At 37.3% G+C, this 25,758-nt stretch overlaps 1 protein-coding gene across 1 annotated transcript in view; it reads right to left on the bottom strand.

Moving 5' to 3' along the window:
* Positions 1–25,758, bottom strand: part of POLR3B (RNA polymerase III subunit B) — a 135,858-nt gene that overhangs the window by 26,841 nt on the left and 83,259 nt on the right. Inside the window, exons 20-23 of the mRNA XM_066263543.1 lie at positions 20,601–20,810; positions 17,780–17,938; positions 15,767–15,884; positions 13,867–14,009 (exon numbers count right to left, since the gene is read on the bottom strand). Of these exons, the coding sequence (XP_066119640.1) occupies positions 13,867–14,009; positions 15,767–15,884; positions 17,780–17,938; positions 20,601–20,810 (630 nt within the window). The remainder of the gene's footprint in view (positions 1–13,866; positions 14,010–15,766; positions 15,885–17,779; positions 17,939–20,600; positions 20,811–25,758) is intronic.

Raw genomic sequence — 25,758 nt, 5'->3', positions numbered from 1 at the left:
GTAATCATACTGTTATCTGTGTCTATGAGTTCCAGTTTTATATCCCACATGAGTGAAATTACACAGTTCTTAGCTTTTTCTGACTTATTTCACTTAGCAAAATATTTTTGAGGTCCATCCATGTTGTTGCAAATGGCAGGATTTTATCTTTTCTTATGGCTTAGTATTCCATTGTATACATGTACCAACTCTTCTTTACCCAATCATCTTTGAAGAACACTTTGGTTGTTTCCATTTCTTGGCTGCCGTGAACAGTGCTACAATGAACATATATCTTTGTGAATAAAGGTTTTCAAGTTTTTTTAGGCAGATACACAGAAGAGAGATTATTTGGTCATATGGTAATTCTATTCTCAATTTTTTGAGGACCCTCTATACTGTTTTCCATAGTAGCTGTCCCAGTTTACATTTCCACCAGCAGTGAATGAGAGTTCCATTTTCTCCACAATCTCTCCAACACTTGTTATTATTTGACTGTTGATAGTAGCCATTCTAACAGGTGTAAGGTGGTATCTAATTGTAGTGCTGATTTACATTTCTCTAATAGCTAGTGAAGTTGAGCATTTTTCATATATGTTGGCCCTTTGTATGTCTTCTTGGGAGAAGTGTCTGTTTAGATCCTTTGACCAATTTAATTGGATTTGTTTGTCTGATGTTAGTTGTATGAGTTCTTTATATATTTGAATGTTAACTCCTCATTGGAGCTATTGTTTATAAATATCATCTCCCATTCAGTAAGCCTTCTTATTTTGTTGGTGGTTTCTTTTGCTGGGCAGAAGCTTTTGTTTGATACAGTCCTATTTGTTAATTTTTGCCGTATTTTCCTTGCTTTTGGGGTCAAATCCATAAAATCTTTTCTAAGACTAAGGTCCATGAGTTTAGAACCTACATTTTTTTCTATGTAATTTATTGTTTCAGATCTTATATTTAGGTCTTTGATCCATTTTGAATTAATTTTTGTACATGGGGACAAACTGTAGTCTAGTTTCATTCTTTCACATATGGCTTTCTAATTTTCCCAGTACCATTTATTGAAAAGGCTTTCTTTTCTCCATTGTGTGCTTTTGGCTCCTTTGTCAAAAGTTATTTACCCATATCACGGTTTAAATTTTGGGCCCTCAATTCTGTAATTCTGTTCCATTGTCTATGTCAGGGGTTGGGAACCTATGGCTCGCGAGACAGATGTGGCTTTTTTGATGGCTGCGTCTGGCTCGCAGACAAATCTTTAATAAAAAAATAATAACTTAAAAAATATATAACATTCTCATGTATTACAATCCATTCATTTCCTACCGCTCATGTTCATGGTTGTGGGTGGCTGGAGCCAATCACAGCTGTCTTCCGGACAACACCAAATTTTTACTGGATAATGCATAACATACATGGGTTGTTGTATGGCTCTCAAAAAATTACATTTTAAAATATGTGGCGTTCATGGCTCTCTCAGCCAAAAAGGTTCCCAAACCCTGGTCTATGTGTCTGTTTTTCTGCCAATACCATATTGTTTGATTATTGTTGCTCTGTAGTATAATTTGAAGTCAGGTAGTGTGATACCTCCAGCTTCATTCTTTTTTTCTTACGATTGCTTTGGCTATTTTGGGTCTTTTGTGGTTCCATACAAATTTGATTTTTTTGGTTCTATTTCTTTAAAAAATGTCATTGGGATTTTGATAGGGATTGCATTAAATTGGTATATTGCTTTAAGTAATATGGACATTTTAACTGTTTGATTCTTCTAATCCATAAACATGAATTATCTTTCCATCTCATTGTGCCTTTTTTTAATCCCTTTTAATAATGCTTTGTAGTTTTCAGTATATAGGTCCTTCAAATCCTTTGTTAATTTTAGTCCTAGGTATTTTATTCTTTTTGTTGAAACTGCAAAAGGACTAGTTTTTTTTTTTTCATTTCTGTTTCTAAAATTTCATTGTTAGTATATAGAAATGCAGTGGATTTTTGAACATTGATTTTGTATCCTGTAACTTTATTGTATATTGTTTCTAACAGGTTTTGGTGAAGTCTTTAGGGTTTTCTTTATTTGGAAACATGTCATCTGCAAAAGGTGACACTTTTACTTCTTAATTAGCAATTTGGATGCCTTTATTTCTTTTTGTTGTCTGATTGCTCTGTCTAGGACTTCTAAAACTATGTTGAGTAACAGTGGTAAGAGTAGATATTCTTGTCTTGTTCCTGATTTTAGAGGGAAAGCTTTCAGTTTTTCACCATTGAGTATGACACTAGCTGAGAGTTTGACATAAATGTCCTTTATTATGTTGAGGTACTTTCCTTCTGTACCCATTTATTGAGTGTTTTTACCATGCATGAATTTGTCTATTATCAAATGTTTTTTCTGTATCTATTGACAAGATCATGTGATTTTTATCCTTTGTTTTGTTAATGTGGTACATTATCTGGATTTATTTGTGTATACTGAACCATCCTTGAGCCCAAAATAAACCCCACTTGATCATGATGTATTATTTTTTTAATGTATTGTATTTAATTTGCTAGTATTTTGTTTTAAGATTTTGCATCTATAATCATCAGAGATATTGGTCTGTACTTTTCTTTTCCTGTGTTTCCCTTGCCAGGTTTTGGTATCAGGGTTACACTGGCCTCATAAAAGGTGTTAGGAAGTACTGCCTCTTCAATTTTTTGGAAGAGTTGAGAAGAAAAGATATCAAATTTTCTTTGAATGTTAAGCCATCTGGTCCTAGACTTTTATTTTGGGGGAGGTTTTGGATAATTGTTTCAATTTCCTTACTGCTGACTGATCTATTTAGATTGTACAATTCTTCATGGTTCCATCTAGGAAACTTATATATTTCTAAGTACTTATCCATTTCTTCTAGGTTATTAGATTTGATGGCATATAGTCTTCCAAAGTATTCTAGTATGATCCTTTGTATATCTGTGGTAACTTCTCCACTTTCATTTCTGATTTTATTTATATGAGTCTCTTTTTTCCTTAGTGAGTCTAGCCAAGGGGTTGTCAATTTTATTAATCTTTCAAAGAACCAACTCTCTGTTGTATTATTATTTTTTTTGTATAGTCTTTCTGTTCTCTATTTCATTCCATTCTGCTTTAATTTTTATTATTTTCTATCTTCTGCTGATTTTGGGTTGCCTTTATTCTTCTTTTCCTAGTTCCTAGTTAGGTTGTTTACTTGGAATTTCTCTTGTTTCTTGAGATAAGCCTGTAATGATATAAACCTCCTTCTTATTAATGCTTTTGCTACAACCCAGAAGTTCTAATATGTCATATTGTCATTCTCATTTGTCTCTATATATCTTTCAATTTCACCTTTTATTTCTTTTTCATCTTAGATATTTTTAGTAGTATGTTGTTTAATCACCACATATTTGTGTTTTTTACTACCTTTTTGCAGTTGAGTTCAAATTTCAATGCAATGTACTCAGACAATATGTTTGGTATGATTTCAATCTTCTTAAATTTACTGAGGTTGGTTTTGTGATTCAATATATAATCTATCCTTGAGAATGTCCCACGTGCATTGGTGAAGAATGTATAATTTAATGTTTTATGATGAAAGGCTCTATAAATGTCAGTTATGTCTGTTTAGTCAATCAATGTGTCTTTAAAGCCAGAACTTCTTCATTAATTTTCTGTTTGTATGCTCTACCTAGAACTGTCAATGGAGTATTTAGGTCCTGTGCTTTGATTATGTTTTTTGTCAGTTTCTTCCTTTAATTCTGTTAGTAGTTGCTTTATATACTTCAGTGGCCCTGATTGGGCACATATATATATATTGAGAAGTATTGATATAGTGTCCCACTTATCATAAAATGTCCATCTTTGTCTCTTGTGACCTTTGTTATCTTAAAATCTATTTTGTCTGATACAAGTATGGCTACACCTGCTTTTCGGTGAATGCTATTTCCTTGAGGAATCATTTTTCACCCTTTTGAGTTTATCTTTGTCTTTTCAGCTTAGATGTTTTCCTGAAGGCAATATCTAGTTAGACTTTGGTTTTTAATCCCATGTGCTACTCATTGCCTTTTTATTGGTGAATTCAGCCCATTTATATTTATAGTGATTATTGATGTATGAGGATTCCTATAGTCATTTTATCTTTTGTTTTCTGGTAGCTCTGTGCCTCCATTGGTTCTTTACCTTTGTGTTTCAGTCTGCTGTTTTTGTTTGTATTACATACTTTCTTCTTCTGTTTTCTCTATTTTAAGTTATGAATCTTACTTTTGGGGTTTTTCTTGTTTCTGTTTTGTGTTTTTTTCTTTGGTGTGAGGTTACCACTAGGTTTATGAAAAAGAAAGTTTCATGTATACAGTAGTCCTTTTTCTTTTGAATGCATCTGATATTGATTCTTCTTTGCAAATTCAGACCTTTACTCCCTTCCTTTTATGTTCTTGCTGTTACAAATTATCCCTGGTTTCTGCTATAAGTTTGTTGGTGGTCTTAATCATAGTTTTGTGACCTTTTTTTTTTTTTTCAGGTAGAATAACCTCCTTGAGTATTTCCTGCAATGGGGGTCCTTCTGGTGATAAATTCCCTCAGCTTCTGTATGTCTGGAAAAGTTTTTATTTCTCCTTCATATCTACAAGATAACTTGTTGGATACATTATCCTGGCTGGCAATTTCTCTCATAGTAGTTTGAGTATTTGGTTCCACTGTCTTCTGCCTTGCAAAGTTACTGGTGAGGAATCCAATGATAATCTAATGGGCTTTCCTTTATAGGTTATTTTCTTCTCTTCCCTGACTGCCTTGAAAACTCTTTCTCTGTCATTAATTTTTGACAGTTTTAACACATGTGCCTTGGAGAAGGCCTTTTTGGATTGAGGTAATTAGGTGTTCTGTTTGCTTCTTGGATTCAAGGATCTAGCTCTTTCCATAGGTTTGGGAAGTTCTTGTCAACTATTTATTTGAATAAGCTCTTTATTTCCTTCTCCCTCTCTTCTTCTGGTATGCCTATTTTTTCTTATATTGCTCTTCCTGATGGAGTCAGTACTAGTAGAGTTCTTTCATTTTTTTTTCATGCTTAAGTCTCTCTCCTTCCCCTGTGTCATTTCTAAATTTTTATCTTCTATATCACTCTTTCCTCCAGATGGTCAGTTCTATCCTATGCTTGTTAGTTCACTCTTTATCTCTTTTACTGAGTTCATCATCAAAATTTTTGTTTCGTTCTTTTTAAAGTTTCAATTTCTTTAGTAAATTATTTTTGTTCATTAATTTGTTTTCTGTGCTAATTAAACTGCCTATCTGTGTCTTCTTGCAGCTCACTGAGTTTTTTCAGAACTGCAGTCTTGAATTCTCTCTCATTTAAGTCACATATTTCCTTGTCTTTAAGTTTGTTTTCTGGAGACTTTTCATTTCCTTTCTGAGCTGCCTCATCACCTTGGTTATTCATGGTATTTGATGGATTCTTTCTTTGTCTGCGTATCTATGTATGAGTGGCACTTCTCCAGTAGATTGATAAGAAGGGGTGTAAGGCATTCTCACACTGGCAAGATAGATTCAGACTAGACTCCTGGAAGGTCTTTTAAAACTCTAAGATTTTATTCCCTTCCACAATAAACTCCAAACTTCTCTATCATGAATGGTCTTTACCATATAATTTAGTCTTTAACTATATGTAATCCTTGGTATTCATCTTTTCTTGCTTCAGGTATAAAGACAATTCCTCATGGGTTTTAGCTAAGCATTGAATTTCCTTTTTTGTACCTAGGGAGTCCAACACAGTTTTGAGCCCACAGTAATTTTGGGAAGGATGATTTTAGTTTGTTGTGTCTGTTCATTTAAGATATTTTATTTAATGACTTAGTCTCTACAAACATACTGAATGAATACCATATTATATGCAAAATCCTGTGCTGGGTGCTTTGGGAGTTAAATACATTATCAAGGCCTGTTCCCTGTCCTCAATGAGCCTAAAATATACTTAAGTTAGCCAAAAAAGTATTCTGGATATTTAATAACAATGTACACAAGTATTTAGCAATACCATTACTATTTTTGAATCTTTATAATTTTATTTATAAATGAAAAGAATTTCAAGAAATAGACTCTGCTACTCTCATGTCCCTGGCTTCAGATGACTGTTAAGCAAGGAAAGAATCAAAATGCCAATCCTTAGTTACAATAATAACCCTGAAAACAGGTAAGCAATTCTCAGATAATTAAGAATTGACAAAATAGGATAAATACTTTTCTGATGATTTTTAGTGTTTATTGTTAGCATTTATTAATTCTAAGAGTGTGAGTTTTAAACATTTTAAAATTAGTTTTCAATCTTAGAAATAATTAAAATAGTCAATAAAAACAGCAAGCCTTAGAGGCAAGGCTCTGGTCAGTACACAAATATTTGGCAATGTAAAAATTGAACACACTAAGCATTCTTGTGTTGAACATTCTTGAATAATAGACCTACAAATTCCCAGTAAATGAGGCAAATGAAACGCATATGTTTATCTCCACTCCTCCTCACTAACGTGTTAAAAAAATTAAGGTATAAATCTATATAGAAAAAGAATGGGCAAAATATAATTATACAATCTCAAAAGCTGGTAAACACAGGAAAGAACAGTAAGTGGTTTAACAGGAGAAAGGCAAACCTAAATCTCTGCAGAGGACGTATGAAGAAGAGAACTGATTAAGGCTTCACCCCCACCCCCCCCACCCCCACTGCTGGGAAGGCCTAGGAAGTAGACACAGTACTGAGAAAGGTGGGATGAGGTGTGGGACTAAAAACAGAAAGACCAACTCAAAGTCACCCCATCCATCACCAATTCCAATGGACTCTATGTTTAAAATGTGTCTAGACTGAACCTTTCTCATCATCTCCCTATTGTTCTGCTTTCCCAACTCATCACCAACTCTGACCTGGGTACTATAAGAGAATTTTAGTTACTCCCTTTCTTGTTCCCCACAGTCTGTTTTCAGCACAGTAGTCACAATAAGTCATATCATATTTCTCATCTGCTCAGAGTCCTCCAGTGTCTTCCCTCTCACTCAAAGCTGTTCACACTGATAGTAGTCTGCTCGGCCACAGTGGCTCCCGACTGGCCCTCCAGCTCTCCAGGCCAGCTCTGGATGCAGGCCTTCCTTTTACTGCCAACGCTTTTCAGCCATACGGGGTCTGCTTCCTTACTTCGCTTAAGTCTTCACTCAATGTTCTTTGCAATGAGGTAATGTTCCTCAACCACTTTATAGAAAACTCAACCACTAACCACACTTACCCCCCCCCCCCCCACAACATGCCTCCTACTCACCTCGCTATCTTTTTTTTTCATCTCAACACTTGCCCACAAGAATTTAAGCCCCACAAAGGCTGGAATTTTATTTTATTTTCTCACTGCTTATCACCAGGGCCTAGAATAGTATCAGATACTCAGAAGATATTTAATAAATATTTGTAGAAATAAATGTCTGTATAAGAAATAATCAGATCCCAATTTTCTATTCCCCACCCCATATAGTCAGGAAATTACCCTTCCTCCCCAACTGCTGAGAACCTGAACCACAATGACCCAAGACCCACGAGTAGCAACCACAGTAGAGGGTGGGATGATGTACTGGCCTGATACAGAAGAATTAAATGGAAGTCTGAGCACTGGATAGTGGGCTGCTGTCACTGCCTGGCTCCCAGAAGGTCAGCTGAAGCCCTAAACACTGCCCTCACCCTCACTCCCAGCTTTATACTTCAGGCAGGAGTTAGAAAAATTCTAGGTAGAAACTAAATGGCACTCGCAGTGAAAATGTTTCACTACTTGATCACCCTACAGTGACTTCCACCAGACAGTGATTTCTATCCCTGGACTATAGAGCTAACAATTGCTTTTCAGGGTTCAAGAAGGTACCATGCATTTGAGGAAAGCTTCCAAGAATAATAAATTAGACTATCAAACCTATAGGAGGGGAAGAAATATGTCAAGAAATAGAGGCAAAAGAAAAAAAAAAACCTAAGAAAAGTAAGGCTAATAACTAAAAATATATACTTTGTGCTATAAATTAGAAATTATGGTAAGTTAAAAAAAAAAATCTAGAAATTTAAGTCAATCAAATCTCCTAGAAAGAAAAGGACAATGGGGGAGAAAAGGTGAGAACAGAAGAACATCAATTTGGAAGATTCAACAACTATTAAGAAAACCAGAAAGGGTTCAGGGAAAATGATGAAGAGAAAACTATCAACAAAATAATACAAGAAAATGTTTAATAAGTAAAAAACATGAACTTCCAGGATTCAGGACTATTTTCTAGCACCAGGAATAATAATAATAAAAAGGAAATGTCAATATTCTGTGTAAAAACTTCTGGAGGTGGGGGATTGTGGTGGGATGAGGAGGGAAGAAAGAAGGGACGGAGAGAAAAACAGGGTACACACACAAAAAAAAGGTCAAGAAGAATGATGTTACAATTCACATAAGTTACATGGAATCTAGATGATAATGTAGCAGTGCCAACAAAATCCTTAGGGAAAAGAATGTTTCAACCTAGAATTCTATACCCAATTAAAGTACAAATAAGTATGAGCATAGAACATGTTCAAATATACATGATTTGATGAATGGACTATTCCATGGGAGGTGGGGTAGGGAGAGAATAGTGATTTGGGAAGAACTGAAAAACAGGCTCAAAAGGGAATTTCACAAATGAGTATCACTCAGTGGACTTAGAATGTTATGAACTGTGCTCCGCCTCCAACTCATGTGTTGAAGACCTAACACTCTAGAAACTTCAACATGTGACTGTATTTGGAGATAGAAACTTTAAAGAGGTAATTAAGGTTAAATAAATCATCAAGTGGCCCCAATCCAAAAAGATTGGAATCCTTATAAGAGAAAGAGATACCAGGATGCACTCTTGTGTAGAAAAAAGGCCACATGAGGACAAAAGAAGAAACCTGCCATCTTCAAGCCAAGAAGAGAGAGGCCTCAGAATACACCAAACCTACTAATACCTTGATCTTGGACTTCTAGCCTCAGAATTGTGAGAAAATAAATTTCTGTTCTTTAAACCACCCAGTCTGTGATATTGAATAATAAGCAACCCTAACAAATAACAGAGTACTTTATAAACATTTTTTAAAACATTTTCAGGGCAGACAAAATGAGGCTGTTCATGGCCTTGGCTGCCCAGGCTCTGCCCAGACTCCTGAGGGCTGTGGGGATCAATGTCTTAGCTCATCTATTACCAATTCTTTATACACTGGGCAGCTTTGTGTTTGGAGCAGGAAAGGTAGGAGCACTACAAAGAAAATCTTCTGGGAGAAAAAATGGTCCAACAGACTACTAATCATATAGACAACTGTTGAGATGCTGTTGATGGTATAGAACAGCGGTTCTCAACCTGTGGGTCGTGACCCCGGCGGGGGTCAAATGACCAAAACACAGGGGTCGCCTAAAGCCATCGGAAATACATATTTTATTTAAAAATGTATTGTATTTTCCGATGGCTTTAGGCGACCCCTGTGTTTTGGTCATTCAACCTCCACCGGGGTCGTGACCCACAGGTTGAGAACTGCTGGTATAGAAGAATGGTAATAGAAATAAGAAAAGTTAAGGAAATAAAAATTTAAAATTAACTTCAGAAAAAATAAAGTTATATAACAAAGAAAAATCAATCTACAACTGTTTGGTTTGGAAGTAAACAATATTTATGTAGTAATAATAATGGAATCTAAATAATTAAGTAACCCAAAATTATAATAATTCTATGCAAGAAGTGGAGGTGGAGAGTAGGAACAGAGGTAATATAGTGCTTAGTCCACTATCTATTTTATAATAGGAAATCCATATCTAAAACAGATATGAATATATAGCTATTTAACAATATCATTTTTTTCTTTCCTTTTTTTTGTGTGGCAGAGACAGAGAGAGAGTCAGAGAGAGGGACAGATAAGGACAGATAGACAGGAATGGAGGGAGATAAGAAACATCAGTTCTTTGTTACGGTTCCTTAGTTGTTCATTGATTGATTTCTCATATGTGCCTTGACCAGGGGGCCACAGCAGACCGAGTGACCCCTTGCTTGAGCCAGCCACCTTGGGCTCAAGCAGTGGCGCAGTGGATAGAGCGTTGGACTGGGATGCGGACGAACCAGGTTCGAGACCCCAAGGTCACCGGCTTGAGTGCGGGCTTACCTGGCTTGAGCACAGGCTCATCAGGCCTGAGCGTGGGCTCACCAGCTTGAACACGGGGTCACTGGCTTGAGCATGGGATCATAGACATGAGACCATGGTCGCTGGCTTGAACCCACAGTCACTGGCTTGAGCCCAAGGTTGCTGGCTTGAGCCCAAGGTCGCTGGCTTGAGCAAGGGGTCATTCGCTCTGCTGTAGCACCCCCCCCCCCCCCCCCGTCAAGGCACATATGAGAAAGTAATCAATGAACTAAGGTGCCGCAACAAAGAATTGATGTTTCTCATCATTTTCCCTTCCTGTCTGTCTGTCCCTATGTGTCCCTCTCTCTGTCTCTGTCACAAAAAAAAAAAGAAAAAAAAAAAAGAAGAAATTGCTCCTGGGAAGTAAAATTGGAAGAAAGGCAGAGACTAATGTTTTTCAATACAAATCCTCTTTTCTGTACTATTTGATCTCTTTAAACAATGTGCCTTTATTATTTAACAAAAAATTATACTTAAAGGAAAATAAAAATTATGTTCAGTTAAAAGTTCTGGCATTCCACTACTCTGTTAAAAGCTTACACTATCTATTTTTTTGTTTGCTGTTTTTTTCTTAATCTTTTCAATAAATCCGATGAAGCTGTAAAAGAAGGAAATACCAAGGGAATCTAAGCTAATCAGAAGGTTTTTACCCTTGGATTAAAAACCATCTGGTGAAGGAAAACTATCAAGATAATCTCACAACAAATGAAAGGTCACTAAACCCAGGAGGACTTCTTCTGGTTTCAGGCAGAGCTGTAGAAGCCAAAGCCCCCGAAGACTGAACAGATCTCTAAAAGCTGCTGTTCCAGATCACTGCAAGTTGAAAGCCACTTGTGTCAATGAACATTATCCCTGTCATATTAATAGTTTGGAAAATGTTATAGGACAAAGACTTACTGACATTTTACCTAGAGGTCTGTATTTATAGGAACTTAGTAATCAAGTGTATTTTTCATTTTTGAAAATACTGCTTTGTTTATATAATACATACACACATCCATATAATATCATACCCTATATAAAATCAAGAGTAGAGGATCTGTCCCTTTCCACTTCCCCCACCTTCAATTCATTCATATATTCAACCATTATCAATTTTATCTATTACATATCTATTAAAATCAATCAATTAAAAACAAGAAGATATCACACTAGTATGTAATTTATAAACAAATGTGAGAGTCAAGGTTGAAAAGTACAATAAATGACAGCTGATGTTAATGATCATTGCTATCCTTTCTTCAGCACTTAATACATATGTGTCAGGCACAATGCTTACTGCTTAACAGTAAGAACAGTAGTTAGTAAGACAGCATGGCCTCTGGAGCAAGGCTGCCAGGGTTCCTCCAGTTCTACCACCAAACTGGGGACCCTGGGCAAGCCACTCATCTCCCTGTGCCTCTGTCTCCTCATCTGTCAAATGCAGATAATAACAGTACCTACCTCCTAGGATTGTGTGAGAAGTTAGTGTACGTAAACTGCTGAGAACATTGCAAGGCACATGGTGCTACAAAAATGTTAACTGCTGCTGTTGTTCTTAAAACTAGCAAGTGGCAGACAGAACCAAAATTCAAACCCCAGTACAAATGTTCTCTCTCTTAAATACACTCACTAAAAGAGTCCCTATTGATGAGTTAATCAATAGTGGCACAGTGATCTGTTTTTTGAAGATAGATGCAAAACAAAACAAATGTCTGAAAACCCAGCAGTAACCATCAATGAAAAGGTTGAGGCTTGCCAATGGGATTGGACGGAAAATCCCCACCCAGGGAAAGAAATGATATGCAGTAGACAAGGTGCTGCACTGGAGTCAGGAGACATGGGTTCTTACACCAGCTCATCAACCAACTAGTTGATACCCTCAACTGGCCACTTAATATGCAGGATCTGAACCTCCTCATCTGTTACATAAAGGGGTAGGTAACAATGTGTGTAAAGCCAGCAGCCAAGGCTACCATCAGAGCAGCCCAGCTCATGCAGGTTCGCATTGGATTTGGACAGTCGGTAAAGAAACAACGGAGCCACAAACTGGTGGGCCATAGTCTTTAATCCTAGCTTGCACCCGGTGGGCAAGTAAAAACACACACTGGGCTCCAAAACCCACTCACATTCAGTGCTCACAAAGCCACTAACTTATCCGAGTTTCCTAGAATCAAAGGTTTCTAGCTCACCAGACTTATTCTCCTCAGTTCCCCATCTCCTTCCTTCTCCCCACACAAACTCTGTATAAACTGGCTTCTCACTCAACACTCCGCCATCTTGGCTGCTTCTCCTGGCCACATGGCCTCTTTCCACTCTCTGCTCTGCTCCCTCTGCTCTCTCATGCTAATCATCCCAGGAACCAAGAGAGCAATCTCTCGTTCTGCCCCCATTTTATAGTGTAGAAATCCAAACCTTTAATCCAATATACAAAATAGGGAAGTCTCTAATACAAAGTCACTTCTCTGAGGCATGATTGGATTGTACCGCCCCACATCAAAAAGGGTGGGAAAGGCTTAATCCCAAAACCAAGCCCCAGGCTACAACAATCCTGCCTGCCCACAGAGACACACATTAATATCACCTGGGCAACGGCCTCCACGTGGGCAGCGTAATCTTTAACAAAGTGAGCATAATATATTTATCTGCCCAACAATGTGGTATCTTCTTGTGCTGACATTCTATGACACTATGACCCAACAGAACATACAGTAGTTTAAATATATACCTTTCACAAAAAATAGGTATTGCTATTAGTTTTTTAACAGATATCTGTACTTTAGATGGTACACCATATTTATAGTTATAATTTTGGTCTTAGCAGTTGCACAGGAGAATGAAATAAATAGCACAGAGAAGCAATTCTACAGTATATTTTAAAGCAGTGGTCCCTAACCTTTTTTTGGGCCACGGACCAGTTTAATGTCAGAAAATATTTTCACGGACCAGCTTTTAGGGTGGGACGGATAAATGTATCACGTGACTGAGACAAGTGTCAAGAGTGAGTCTTAGATGGATGTAACAGAGGGAATCTGGTCATTTTTTAAAAATAAAACATCATTCAGACTTAAATATAAATAAAACGGAAATAATGTAAGTTATTTATTCTTTCTCTGTGGACCGGTACCAAATGGCCCACGGACCGGTACTGGTCTGCGGCCTAGGGGTTGGGGATCTTTTAAAGTGCCTTTAAAAGATAAACAGGTTAACCTAAGAAATAAAACAAGAATAATTTCCCCCCTCTTTTTCAAGTGAGAGAAGGGGAGATAGGGAAACAGACTCTCACATGCACCCCAAATGGGATCCACCCAGCAACCCCCATCTGGGGCCGATGCTTTGTCCATCTAGGGCCATGCTCACAACTGAGCTACTCTTAGCACCTAAGGTGAAGGCTCTATAGAGTCATCCTCGGCACCCAGAGATGATGCACTTGAACCAATCGAGCCATGGCTGCAGGATGAGGGAAGAGAGAGAGAGAGAGAAGAGGAGGGAAGTGGGGAAGTAGATGGTTACTTCTCCCATGTGCCCTGACAGGAAATAAAACCCAGGAAATCTACATGACAAGCTGACGCTCTACCATTGAGCCAACTGGCCAGGGCCAAAACAAGAATAATTTTAATAACAACATTATAATTTTTCAAACATTCTCAATGTTTTAATAGGGGAAAGATACAAAACATCTCTTGCATATGTGCTTAATAAATATTTTAGTATATTCAGTTTTATAAACAAGTTGAGAAATGAAACAACTTACCTTTTTGCCCATGACGACTGCTGAACTTGTCTCCAATCTCTGGGCGCCTTGTCTGTCTCAGCAGCATTTTGATGAGAAAAGCATCTTCAGCATTTGAAGATATCATCACTTTTTCTATATATGAATCCGTTGCCCCTTTGTAGCTAGTGTTAAGAGAAGAGAAAATTAACAAAACAGATTCCAAACTGCCATTTGTGAACCTATCAACAGGCCATATTTTATTTAATACCTACCACAGAATATTTTGACATTCCCATTTTGGGCTCTAAAAAATGATTTGCATTTTCAGCATTAAATTCAAATGTTACAATTTCTTCTTTCCAATCCCAGTTTAACTCTTTGAGTAGTGAGTGTCTTTTATGCTTGCTGATCCCCGGGAGTGAGTTTTTTCTCAAAAAATGAAATTAGTTCCAGTTCCAGTTTTATTAACTTAAAATCATGTTTGTTTGATAATCAATTTATGGAAACAAAAAGAACATACATTTGCCTTTTTTTAATGTTGCCTTACACATTTTTAAAATAAAAAGTTTTGTTATCGCATGCCTGGATGGTCAGGAGGCACGAGGATGTACATGAACGTTCGTACTACTCAAAGGGTTACTAAGCATTTATTATGAGGCAGACATAATGCAATCTAATGGTCACTGCACATATTATTCATATATTGTCATTCCCTTATTATAGATAAAGGAAACTGATGCTCAGAGAAGTTAAGAACTTGCCCAGGACAAACAAAATGAACCTGGGTGTGAGCTGAGCCTGTCAGACTTGACTCCAAGTTCTTAACCACTTTTATCAACTGGGTTTCCCATTATTAATTTTTTCACACACTTTACCTCTTCTCTTACCTGTTTTACATTCACTAAACATTTTTAAGAGTCTATTCTGTGTTAGATCTTTGTAGGCTCTGGACATACAAAGATTAAGTAGACCTGGCTCTTGCCCAAAGGAACTCACGATCCAATAAAGGAAGAGAAAAAGGGAAGTACAGTGAAGATATCAGTGCTAAGGAAAACAGGGAAGACCCAAGGAGTCAAAAGCCCTTTGCTGGTTGGGGATAACAATGGTGTAGATAGGGCAGGCTGTCAAGGACTGCTTCATAGAGGAGGTGACCCTGGAGCTGAGACCTCACCAGCGAAGGGGCATTCAGCAGAGGGAGCAGCAGGAGCCAATGCTGAAAGCCTGAGGTAGGATGGTATGTTTCCAGAGTAAGAGACAATTTACTAATAATATGGGGCTCAGTGTGCAAAGGGGCAAGGCTAGAGAGGTGTGCCGAGGATCATGGATGGTCTTGTATGCACTATTACTTTGGCCTTTATCCAGCAAGCAACATTGTCATGCAGTTTTACTACTCCAGTGAGTCACATGACCAGATGAGCAACTTAGAAAAAATCACTGTGGCAGTACCACAGAGAGAGCCTGAGAGATGTGGTGAGTGTCAAGACTGGAGGCAGCTGTGCAGTTATGGGTAACTGAGAGTCAGCAGGAGAGGAGGGCCAGAACTTAGACAGCGAGTGCTGTCATTGGGAGGATAAAAGAACAGCTAAGGAGATAGAAACTGTATATTTTGCTGAACCTACAGGCCTTACTTAGGCTTTGTGTGGCAGGTAAAGGAAAAGAGTCAGGTTTGGGTTGCAGGTCACTGGCTGAATGGTGGTGCCACTCACCAAGAGAGGGACTCAGGAGGAGTCTGTTTGGGGTAGGGAGGAGGATGGTTTGGGTCTGGATTTGGGGCCCCTGTAAAGCTGACTCCTTTGGGCAAGAGCCAGGACACTTGCACAAGTATAAAGCTGAACCCACGCAGATGTCTATCTGAAAGTCATCAGAAAGAGGGGAGTGAATGGAGTACTGGCAGTGGGTGAATCTTTCTATGTATTTCCAAGGCACAACCAATACATACGTGATGGGTACATCTTTGTACTGTGGTTGTTGTGGAACATTGCTTCCTTCCAAAGGAATCTGAGTAACTGTGGGCATGGACTTATTTACAAGTACCTGTTTGTTTTCCACTTTCTCACCTAAGAAAGAGAGAAGGGTTAGAAAAATCATTATCATCTGTGTCATATGCAAAGATTATTGGGGCATAAAACTATGTGATCAGACTTGGTCCATAAAGTCTAGACATGGAAACAGAAATGAGTACATATAGTGGAAACTGGAGTGCAACAGGGCTTGTTTGTAATTCTGCAAGTTCAGTTGAAAAAAAATCATAGATTCAGATGAAAATGTACATAAAACTAAAAACCCGATTTAGGCAACCACATTAACAAGAGAAATGTCACATTGGTATGTAGCAATTTTATATACATATATCTTAGTGTGTTAGAACAGATTTGGACCATTTATTTTTAATAGTTATTCAACTAGTAATAAGTCACTGCCAACTTAACTTGGGCAAAGAAAATCAAAAGATTCCTTGACTTTCCTGCTGGTCTCACTTTTGCTTGGCATCTTTTCATGGCAAGCTCAATACCAATTACTGTAGTGCTGTCACAGCACTTACTTCCCAGCCACATGACCTGGGTGAAGAGTGAGAGAAGTTCTCCAAGTAACAAAGGCAGCAAGGAGAGGAAGCCATGCTCCCCATGGCTCCGGGCACCATAGCGGATGCAGTACTCACACCCATGCACTATCGTGACAAGGTCATGCAGACTTCCCCTCCTAAGAATCTACCCCACCCAGCCCTTCTCTCCACCTCACCACAGCTCCTGTTGTCTGGTCTACTGTGAGAGCTCTCAGTTGATCCCTTTCTATTTTAGCTCCCCTTTTATTTACTCTTTTCTCCACATTATGGCTAAGACCATTTCAAAATGCACATTTGATCCTATCATTGCTTTTTAGGGTCATAATGAAAATAAGAACATGGCTACAATGCCTGTGTTTGGCCCATGACCACCCCCATTTCTCTCACTCTCTTTTGACTCTTGTCCACCACGCCCCCATACACTCTCTTCCTGATAGCCACCCCGGCCTTCTTTCAGAGCTTTTAACTATCAAGCTGCAGGACACTTGCACAAGTACCTCCCACTGCTTAGAACACACTCCTCTCCCTTCGTCATTAGTTGACTCCACTTATCCTTCAGATTTCAGCTTACTTCATGGGGAAGGCTATCCTGATCTTCCTGACTAGGTCAAATATTCTTGCTATAAAATGTCTTCATAGCTCCTTGTGAGATTCCTTAACCTGGTTGTAATTTGACACGAGTTTGTGTGTAGTCCTCTGATTAATATGCTTCTCACACTAGCACATAAAACTCATAAGGGCAGGAGCTGTGGGTTTGATCAACAAAATTCATTATAAGCTTGTACTACAATGGAGTCACACGTTTTAGAATCATTAGATTCTGAAGTCAGTTTGTAAGCTAAGCATATAAATGATGATATAGATGCTGGGACATGACCTTCTTATTTTAAATATACTGCTCACAAAAATTAGGGGACCAGGGACCGTGCAGATACTCCAGTACTTTCAGCCTTTTGTATAGTGCATTTTCACCAATGAAATAAAAGTTATTTTAGCATCTCATTTGCATAATTGAACAACTTTCTTTGACTTGTCATTTGCTTTTCTGATGTCCTTGTTTAATTAAAAAAAATCAAGTGCTTCTTTTTTTTATTGCTTCATATTCATTTTGAAACATCCCCTACTTTTGGTGAGCAGAATATTTCCCTAATTTTTCTATGAACCAAAATTATAACTTGGGAAGTATAACTAGAATAGATACAGTATTTGCTTTGTAAAAACATATGCATAAACAAGACAGGAATGAAATTCAACAATGACCATGCTGGTTGAGTTAGGATAATGGTTTTTATAGGTTATTTTTTCCTACGCCGTTTACCAAATATTCAGATACTCTAGGTAACTTTCATAATTGCAAAATGCATACATTAAAAATTTTAAAGCTTTTACCTGGAGAACAAATACCATCAGCGTCTAAAATTTCATGTCGCCAAATGGGTTTTCTTGTGGCAGCATCCAACATTGGCCCCATCACTTTGTCAAACGTCTGATTGGTGTATCGTTTCAATGTACATTTAGCATTTTTATATACAAGGCAACGTCCAAAACCTAAAGTGAAACCAAAATAGTTTTCAGAACCACCAGTAATACAAAGCTATGAGAAAACACAGATTTGTGTTATTCAATAACCTACACCATTTTACTTCCCCCTGCCTGCCTAAACAAAACAAAAACCTGTTCTACAATGGATAATCTGGGACTGGCCAAACCAAATAACAATCAACTAACATAAAGAGCTGGCTCAGGACTTCTCCCCCTACCTATTGGCCATGTAAACACTGGAATACCTACAACCATTTTCAGTATAAACTATACATATTTTATCACATAGAAGAAAGGTGAAAGAAACCTAAGAGTCACTGAGATTCTTTCAGAGCACAGAGCCACAGAACATGAGAAATGGAAAGGGCCTTAGAGACCACCTGGCATAACCCTTCTATCTTACAGGTGCTATAGGTGAGGTCCCTAAGAAATTAAATGGTCAAGGTCACCCAGCAAGCTGGTGGCAGAGTTGAGACAGACCAAGTCCACTGATCAGCCAGTGTTCCTCTACATATCATTTTGGTGCATAACTTATGCTAACCTTCTCTGGAAGGTTTTCCTCTTTTCTCATATTGGCATTCAGAGGAAGTCCCAAAGAAGTAAACAAAAAAGTTAATTTTTCTCCAACCAGGACAGAGAATAAAAACAAGCAATCAAATTATTTTAATGGCAGAAATTTATTGCTCACAGAAATTAGGGGATATTTTATTGCTTCATATTCATTTTGAAATATCCCCTGATTTTTGTGAGTATAGTTCACTTCTGCCATGAAAATTAGTTTTCTTTTGATTCTATTTTTAGATTACATTTATATAGTGGATGAGGGAAAAGGCCTAAGACTAATCTAAATATTAATAAAAATAAACAAAATGAATGGAAGAACACATTTAGATGCAGAGAAAATTCAACCACTGAATCTCACAAAATGATTTATTAGTTGTAAAGCTGGCCAAAACAGCTGTCATTCCTTCAACACCAAATATCACTTCCCAAGACTCTGTGGCTGCATTTCTTTCTTTTTCTCCCCTTCTTTGGCCAAGTGGTTTTTCCCTTCCTCCCTCCCTCTCTCCTTTGTTCCCTCCCTTCCTCCTTCCTCCTTCCTTTTCTCCTCCCTCCCTCCTTCCCTTTTTTCTTCCTTCTTTCCTCCCTCCCTCCCTCCCTTCATTCCTTCCTTCCTTCCCTCCCTCCTTTTTTTATTTCTAATTTTTATTAACTTTATTGTTTTTCCCCCCAAGTAGTTATATTAAACAGGATTCTCTCTCTAGTCTCCCCAGGATATAATGAGCCATGTCAAGAGTTCACTTAAACAGGAAAACATCTAAGGATTAAGTACTAGCTATTACTGATTAAATAAATGCATGGCTGTAAAATCCTTTATTTATAATTCTCCAGAAAAAGCAGAACTTTCAAGAAATCTAGGAATGTGAATTTAGAAAATCCATCAGGGAAAAGTAGATTTCTAAATAAAATCTCAGTACTCTAATGTAATTTTTTAAAGGTGACTATTCAATTTAACAACACATTTCTACAAGTGGACAATAAATGAAGATGTTTGTGTGTCTTCAAATAAGGTCCTAGTCATATGGCTCCTAGTAAATTGGGTATAGCCATAATAAATTCAGCTCCAAGAGCCAACAGCTTTGGAAATATTACACGATCTTCAATTTTTGAACAATGGCCATTAACTGCAACATGCTGGAGTGCAGTGTGAATCTGAACCACATGAAATCAAGAAGTGTTTTCTTCCAAGGGTAAATGGACATTTTATTTACAGGTGGTAGCTTAAAAGCTAGTGGACAGATAGCTCAGCTCATTAAATTGTGTTGTGGAGTTTCTGACAAATATCACAAAGTCTTCAGATTTCCACATAAACGTTACCAGTTAATCAGAAAGGAAAACATCCAGTTTTAAAGCATGAGTGTTGTCATTTGGAAGGAAAAAAGAGGCATAAATTAAGTGCAGCCAACATTAATGCCAGAGACACATGTCTAGGAGTACTATCATGGCTGCCTAGCAACTACAAAGAGTGAAAAAAAGGCAGAGGGGGTATGACAGGGAGGAAAAAAGAACTAGAGATTACATGAAGAGAGAAGTCAGGTTTCAGAGCAGGTAATGGCTAACAAGCCATAAAGTAGTGACCTGCAAAAGTAAATTATCAAGAAACTGAGAAAGAAAAGCATAAAAACTACATGCTAGTGTTGATGTATATGTATTTTTAGATTTTATCATTTCACTAACAAAAAGGTCTAACATTATGGGGTTGAGATACACAATAAATAAAATAGCCTTCACATACAAATATTACTACCACCTTACCAACCAGGTTTACTGTTGAATATATAACTAGATATATTTAAAACCATATTTCTCATAATTCCTGCTGGAAAATAAACAAGTCCTTACATGTTTTCCATTGAGGAATTGTCTGAACTCACCAATAAAGTAAAATAACAAAGAAAATATTGCTTAATAATACCTTTAAGAAATTTCCTCTATTTAATATTTATTTTTTTAAAAAGTCAATACAACATAACTGCCTCCTGTTTATATATCATAAAATTATATATTGATATAACCATTTTGACACCAAGGGATTTTCACATTTATTTTCCTTCTATCTAATTCTGTACCAAGCACTTTTGGTATTAGAGTTTTGACATTCACTTACCTCTGTCCAATGAGGCCTTGTTTAAAACAAGAGCATCTTCAATATCGTAGCCACTGTAACTCATCACAGCCACTGTCGCATTCTGTCCAGCTGGCAGTTTCTCAAATTCTATCAACTCTATAGTCTTTGTTTTAACCATAGGTTTTTGTGGATATGCTAGTAGATACATAAGAGTATCAATTCTGTTCCGCTGGTTGTATCCAATGGTACCTTCATTGATATTGAAAATCAAAATCAAAATGCAACATTCTATTATGTCAAATAATTAGGTAGCAATGAATACAGTGATAAACACATTAATTTCACTAATTGAAATTAAGAAAATCTTCAAGTCAAACATTTTTAAAGCAATAGCTTCATAGGGGCTAATAATGTTTATAAACAATTTTTTTCAGTAACATTAAAAAGCCCATAAAGAAAAAATATCACACTCAAGATATACTAATCTAAATAACTTTAACTTTTGGGATTTATACAATTAATATTATTTGAGGAATTTTAGTCTCCATTGGTTCTACTATATTCCAGCACATGCCCAGTTGCTGGGGAAGGTACCTGGAGAATAACACCCAGAATTGATAGGTGCAGAGTTTATACAGTGGGGAAAACAGATACATTTTATAAAAAGAAATTAACAATTATAAAAGTTCTAAATGTGCCCTGGCTGGTTGGATCAGTGGCAGAGTGTCCCCCCAGCATATGGATGTCTCGGGTTTGATTCCCGGTCAGGGCACACAGGGGAAGCGACCATCTATTTCTCCACTCCCGGCAGCCATAGCTCAATTGGTTTGAGTAAGTAGGCCCTGGGTACTGAGGAGGGCTCTGTGGCCTGTCTCAGGGCTAAAAATAGCTCAGTTGCAGAGCAACAGAGCAATAGTCCCACATGGGCAGAGCATCTGCTCTATAGGGGGCTTGCTGGGTGGATCCCAGTCGGGGCACATGAGGGACTCTGTCTCTCTGCCTTCCTTCCTCTCACTTAATAAAAAATAAAATAAAATAAAAAGTAAATTAAAAAAAGTTCTAAATGAAAAAGAAAGGAGCCTGACCAGGTGGTGGCGCAGTGGATAGAGCATTGGACTGGGATGCTGAGGACCCAGGTTCGAGACCCCGAGGTCGCCAGCTTGAGCGCGGGCTCATCTGGTTTGAGCAGAGCTCACCAGCTTGGACCCAAGGTTGCTGGCTCGAGCAAGGGGTTACTGGGTTTGCTGAAGGCCCGCGGTCGAGGCACATATGAGAAAGCAATCAATGAACAACTAAGGTCTCGCAATGAAAAACTGATGATTGATGCTTCTCATCTTTCTCCGTTCCTGTCTGTCCCTATCTATCCCTCTCTCTGACTCTCTCTCTGTCTCTGTAAAAAAAAAAAAAAAAAAAAAAAAGAAACAGAAGAGGAAAGTGAAAGTAGAGAAGAATCAATTTATTCATTTGCTTAACTATTTATTTATTAAACAGTTAATAAACATCTACTCTGTGCCCAACAGTAGAGATAAAAAAGGGAAAGGCCTTGTCCAATCAGGGATGGGCTCTTCCCTCCTTAGCAGTCAGCCTTTCCACCTGATTGGACCTTGAAAGGGTGTTATTACTGCCAACTAGACATGAAATCAGAATGTTAACTTCCTCTCCCTTTTCCCTATATGGCAGTGGTCCCCAACCTTTTTTGAGCCACGGACCCGTTTAATGTCAGAAAATATTTTCACGGACCAGCCTTTAGGGAGGGACGGATAAATGTATCATGTGACTGAGACAAGTGTCAAGAGTGAGTCTTAGATGGATGTAACAGAGGGAATCTGGTCATTTTTTAAAAATAAAACATCATTCAGACTTAAATATAAATAAAATGGAAATAATGTAAGTTATTTATTCTTTCTCTGCAGACCGGTACCAAATGGCCCACAGACTGGTACCAGTCTGTGGCCTGGGGGTTGGGGACCACTGCATTAAGGGGTCAGGAGGGTTCACAGACCTGCCTGTAAAAAAAAAAAGCTTTCACTTTCCTGGGCTTGGTTCTACTCAGAGACCTTAAAACTGGGAAACTCTTGTTTGCCCTTCTGCTGAGCTTGAGTGTGAACTACTGAGCCTCTTTAACTTCTTTCACTATCTCCTCTTCTCCCCCTTGAGTGGCTACGAAGGTAGCTTTAAGCCTCTCTCTTGCACGTGTTTCCATAGGGATACATCTACAACATTCACATACCCCAAGATGCCTATGTGCCTTTAATGCAGTTAAGCTCGAAGGTGACCCAACACCAAAACTCAGTATTTTCTTTATTTTTTTCTCTGTACTCACATCATTAAGTCAATGGTAATTTCAATTCAGGGATGATAATAATCTATTCAGGCATGATCAAAGAAATTCTGAAATCCACAGTACTAAGAAACAAGCACTTAGTACAGTGCTGGGATCACTATAAATGCTCAATAAATGTCAAGCAAGTGAAATTGAAGAATTACACTATATTCTTTATAATAGCACATATTTGTGCTTAAATCTCTAGGAAATTTATCAAGATTCAGCTAAAAAAACAATAGCTAAAATAAATATCAGTTTACACTATAAATTGTCAACTAATTTATGTTTAGTGTCAGCTAATAAACTGGACAGGATACCTGGTATTAGATCACTTATAGCTTCAGAAATAAAGTCACTGCTGCTTGGATCATGGTAAAGTCCACTGGCAGTAATTTGTCCTTTAACATGAAATCATTTAAAATTTACACTGAGATTTCAGCTCCAATTGTATACTTTACCCAACTTGAGACAACGGTTCAAGCACTGTCCCCTCAGGCTGCCAAACTTGTGTTCTGAAGCCCGGGACCAGAATTATCATGCAGCAGGGAGCATAGATGGCTGCACCTCTGAACAATGATGAAAGAGACTGCTGCTGTAAACTGTGCTACCAAGCCCAGAACATAATTCTTGGGCATTACAACAGACCTCTGAATGGATGAACAGCAAAATGGCTTAGCAAATGTTTTCTGCTAATGTTCTCATCAGAAATTTTTCTCTAAAGATTTTAAAAGAACTTGAAGGAATACACATGTATATCCATTTTTAGCAGCACCAACAATGGTTTGTAGGTTAAAACATGATTTATGAACTGTAACCCTAAATTGTAAAACTTCAAAATGCCATCATATCCCACGATTGTTATAAAAATTATGACTGAGTGACTAGCTATTTTGCCAATAATAAGCTTTTTTGAGCAAATGCTATACAGAAATTAAATTATGAGACTAGTCTGGGTGACGTACATGTTCAAATTATAATAGAATGCCTCTATTAATATTTTTGGCTTCCTCAAAAAGAGCATTATATATATAGTTATATATTTATCATGCTAACAAAAACAATACCTATAAGCTGAATTCTCCTTTTACAGCCCCATTTTGCCATAATTATAATCACCCATGATTTCAATATCTTATTACCAGGACATAATTTTTCTTACAAAGTCATATTTTCTTGATCACAACTTTCTTAAAAAGTCACAAGTTGGTACTGTAAGGTATCTATCTACATGTAGGTTAAAATAGTGAAGAAGTTTATTTTATTTTAAGGTGGAATGAAAACAGGTGAGTAAGAATGCACAGAAGTTAGAAAACGTATACTGAGTCCCTCGATAGAGGACTGGATAAAGATGATGATGACATATTGCCATTTAAGACACATGGACGGACTTTGAGAACATTATGCTATGTGAAGTAAATAGACCAGAAAAAGCTGAGAACTATATGATTTCAGACATAGGTGGGATATAAAACTGAGACTCATGGACATAGATAAAAGTGAAGTGGCTGCCAGGTGAAGGGAGTGTGGGGAGAGGGGAGTAAAGAGGGACTAAAAATGGTGATGGAAAATGATATGACTTTGGGTGATGGGCACACAACCAATCAACAACAAAAAAGAAAATGTACACTGAAAAAAAATGAAGGTTACTACATTTAACTACTTTCCTATCTTCCTTTGCTCAATTTCTCTTTATTTAATCAACATTATTGAATACATTTCATCCATTTAAAGTGTACAAATTGATGAACTGTGACAAATATATACATCTGTGAAACCACCACTATAATTAAGATCTAGAACATTTCCAACTATCCCCCAAAAAGCCCTTCTTCTGTTCCTGGCCCCAGGCAACCACTGATCTGTTTTTTATCATTATAAATTAATTTGCGTTTTCCAGAATTTTAAATAAATGGAAATATATAATATGTATATTCTGCTGTGGTTTCTTTAAGTCAGCATAATGACTCTGAGATTCACCCATGTAACCATGTGTATCATAGTTCATTCCTTTTTTTTGCTGAGTAGTACTCCACTATAGTACACATTTTGTTTATTCATTCACCTACTGATGGATTTGGGTTGCTTCCACTGTGGGCTACTGTGAAGAGAGCTCCTCTGAACATTCATGTACACATCTCTGTGTGTTCATTTCTCTTGAGTAAATACACAGGAATGGAATTTCTGGGTGGTTTAGTAAGGGTAGGGTTAATTTTAAAAAACTGCTTAAGAATTTTCCAAAATGATTATACTATTTTGTATTCTCACCAGCAGTGTATGAAAATTTTGGTGTCTCCACATCCTAACCAATACAGTATGTCAGTCTTTTTCACTTTAGTCATTCTAATGAGTGTGTAGTGCTATCTCAGTTTTAATTTACATTTACCTGATGACTGTTAATATTGAATATATTTTCACGAGCTTATTGGTCATTCCTATTATGTCTGCTTTTTGTTTTTCCCATCTTTTAACTGAGTTGTTTTATTATTAAAGAGTCCTTTATATATACTGGATACAAATCCTTTATCATAAAGATGTATTGCAAATACTTGTTCCACTCTTGCTCCCATTATGTGGCTTTCAAAAAGCAAAAGTTCAATTTTGAGAAAGTCTAGTTATTCACTTTTTCTTCTTTATAAGAGTTTGTGCTTTTTGTATTCCATCTAACAGATCCTGGGCTATTCAAGGTCATGAAGATTTTTACCCATTTCCTCCTATAAGTTTTATGGTTTTAGCTTTTACATTTAGGGGCATGATTCATTTTGTGTTATTTTTCTGTATGGTATGAGATAGGAGATGATATTCATTTTTTCTATATAGGTATATAGAGAGACATTTTATTTTGTTGAAAAGATTTTCCTTTCCCCTGAATTT

The sequence above is a fragment of the Saccopteryx bilineata genome, chromosome 1 (assembly GCF_036850765.1).
Source record: "Saccopteryx bilineata isolate mSacBil1 chromosome 1, mSacBil1_pri_phased_curated, whole genome shotgun sequence".
Taxonomy (NCBI): domain Eukaryota; kingdom Metazoa; phylum Chordata; class Mammalia; order Chiroptera; family Emballonuridae; genus Saccopteryx; species Saccopteryx bilineata.
Note: the sequence above shows the minus strand (reverse complement) of the source record. Positions and strands in the feature narration are given on the sequence as shown.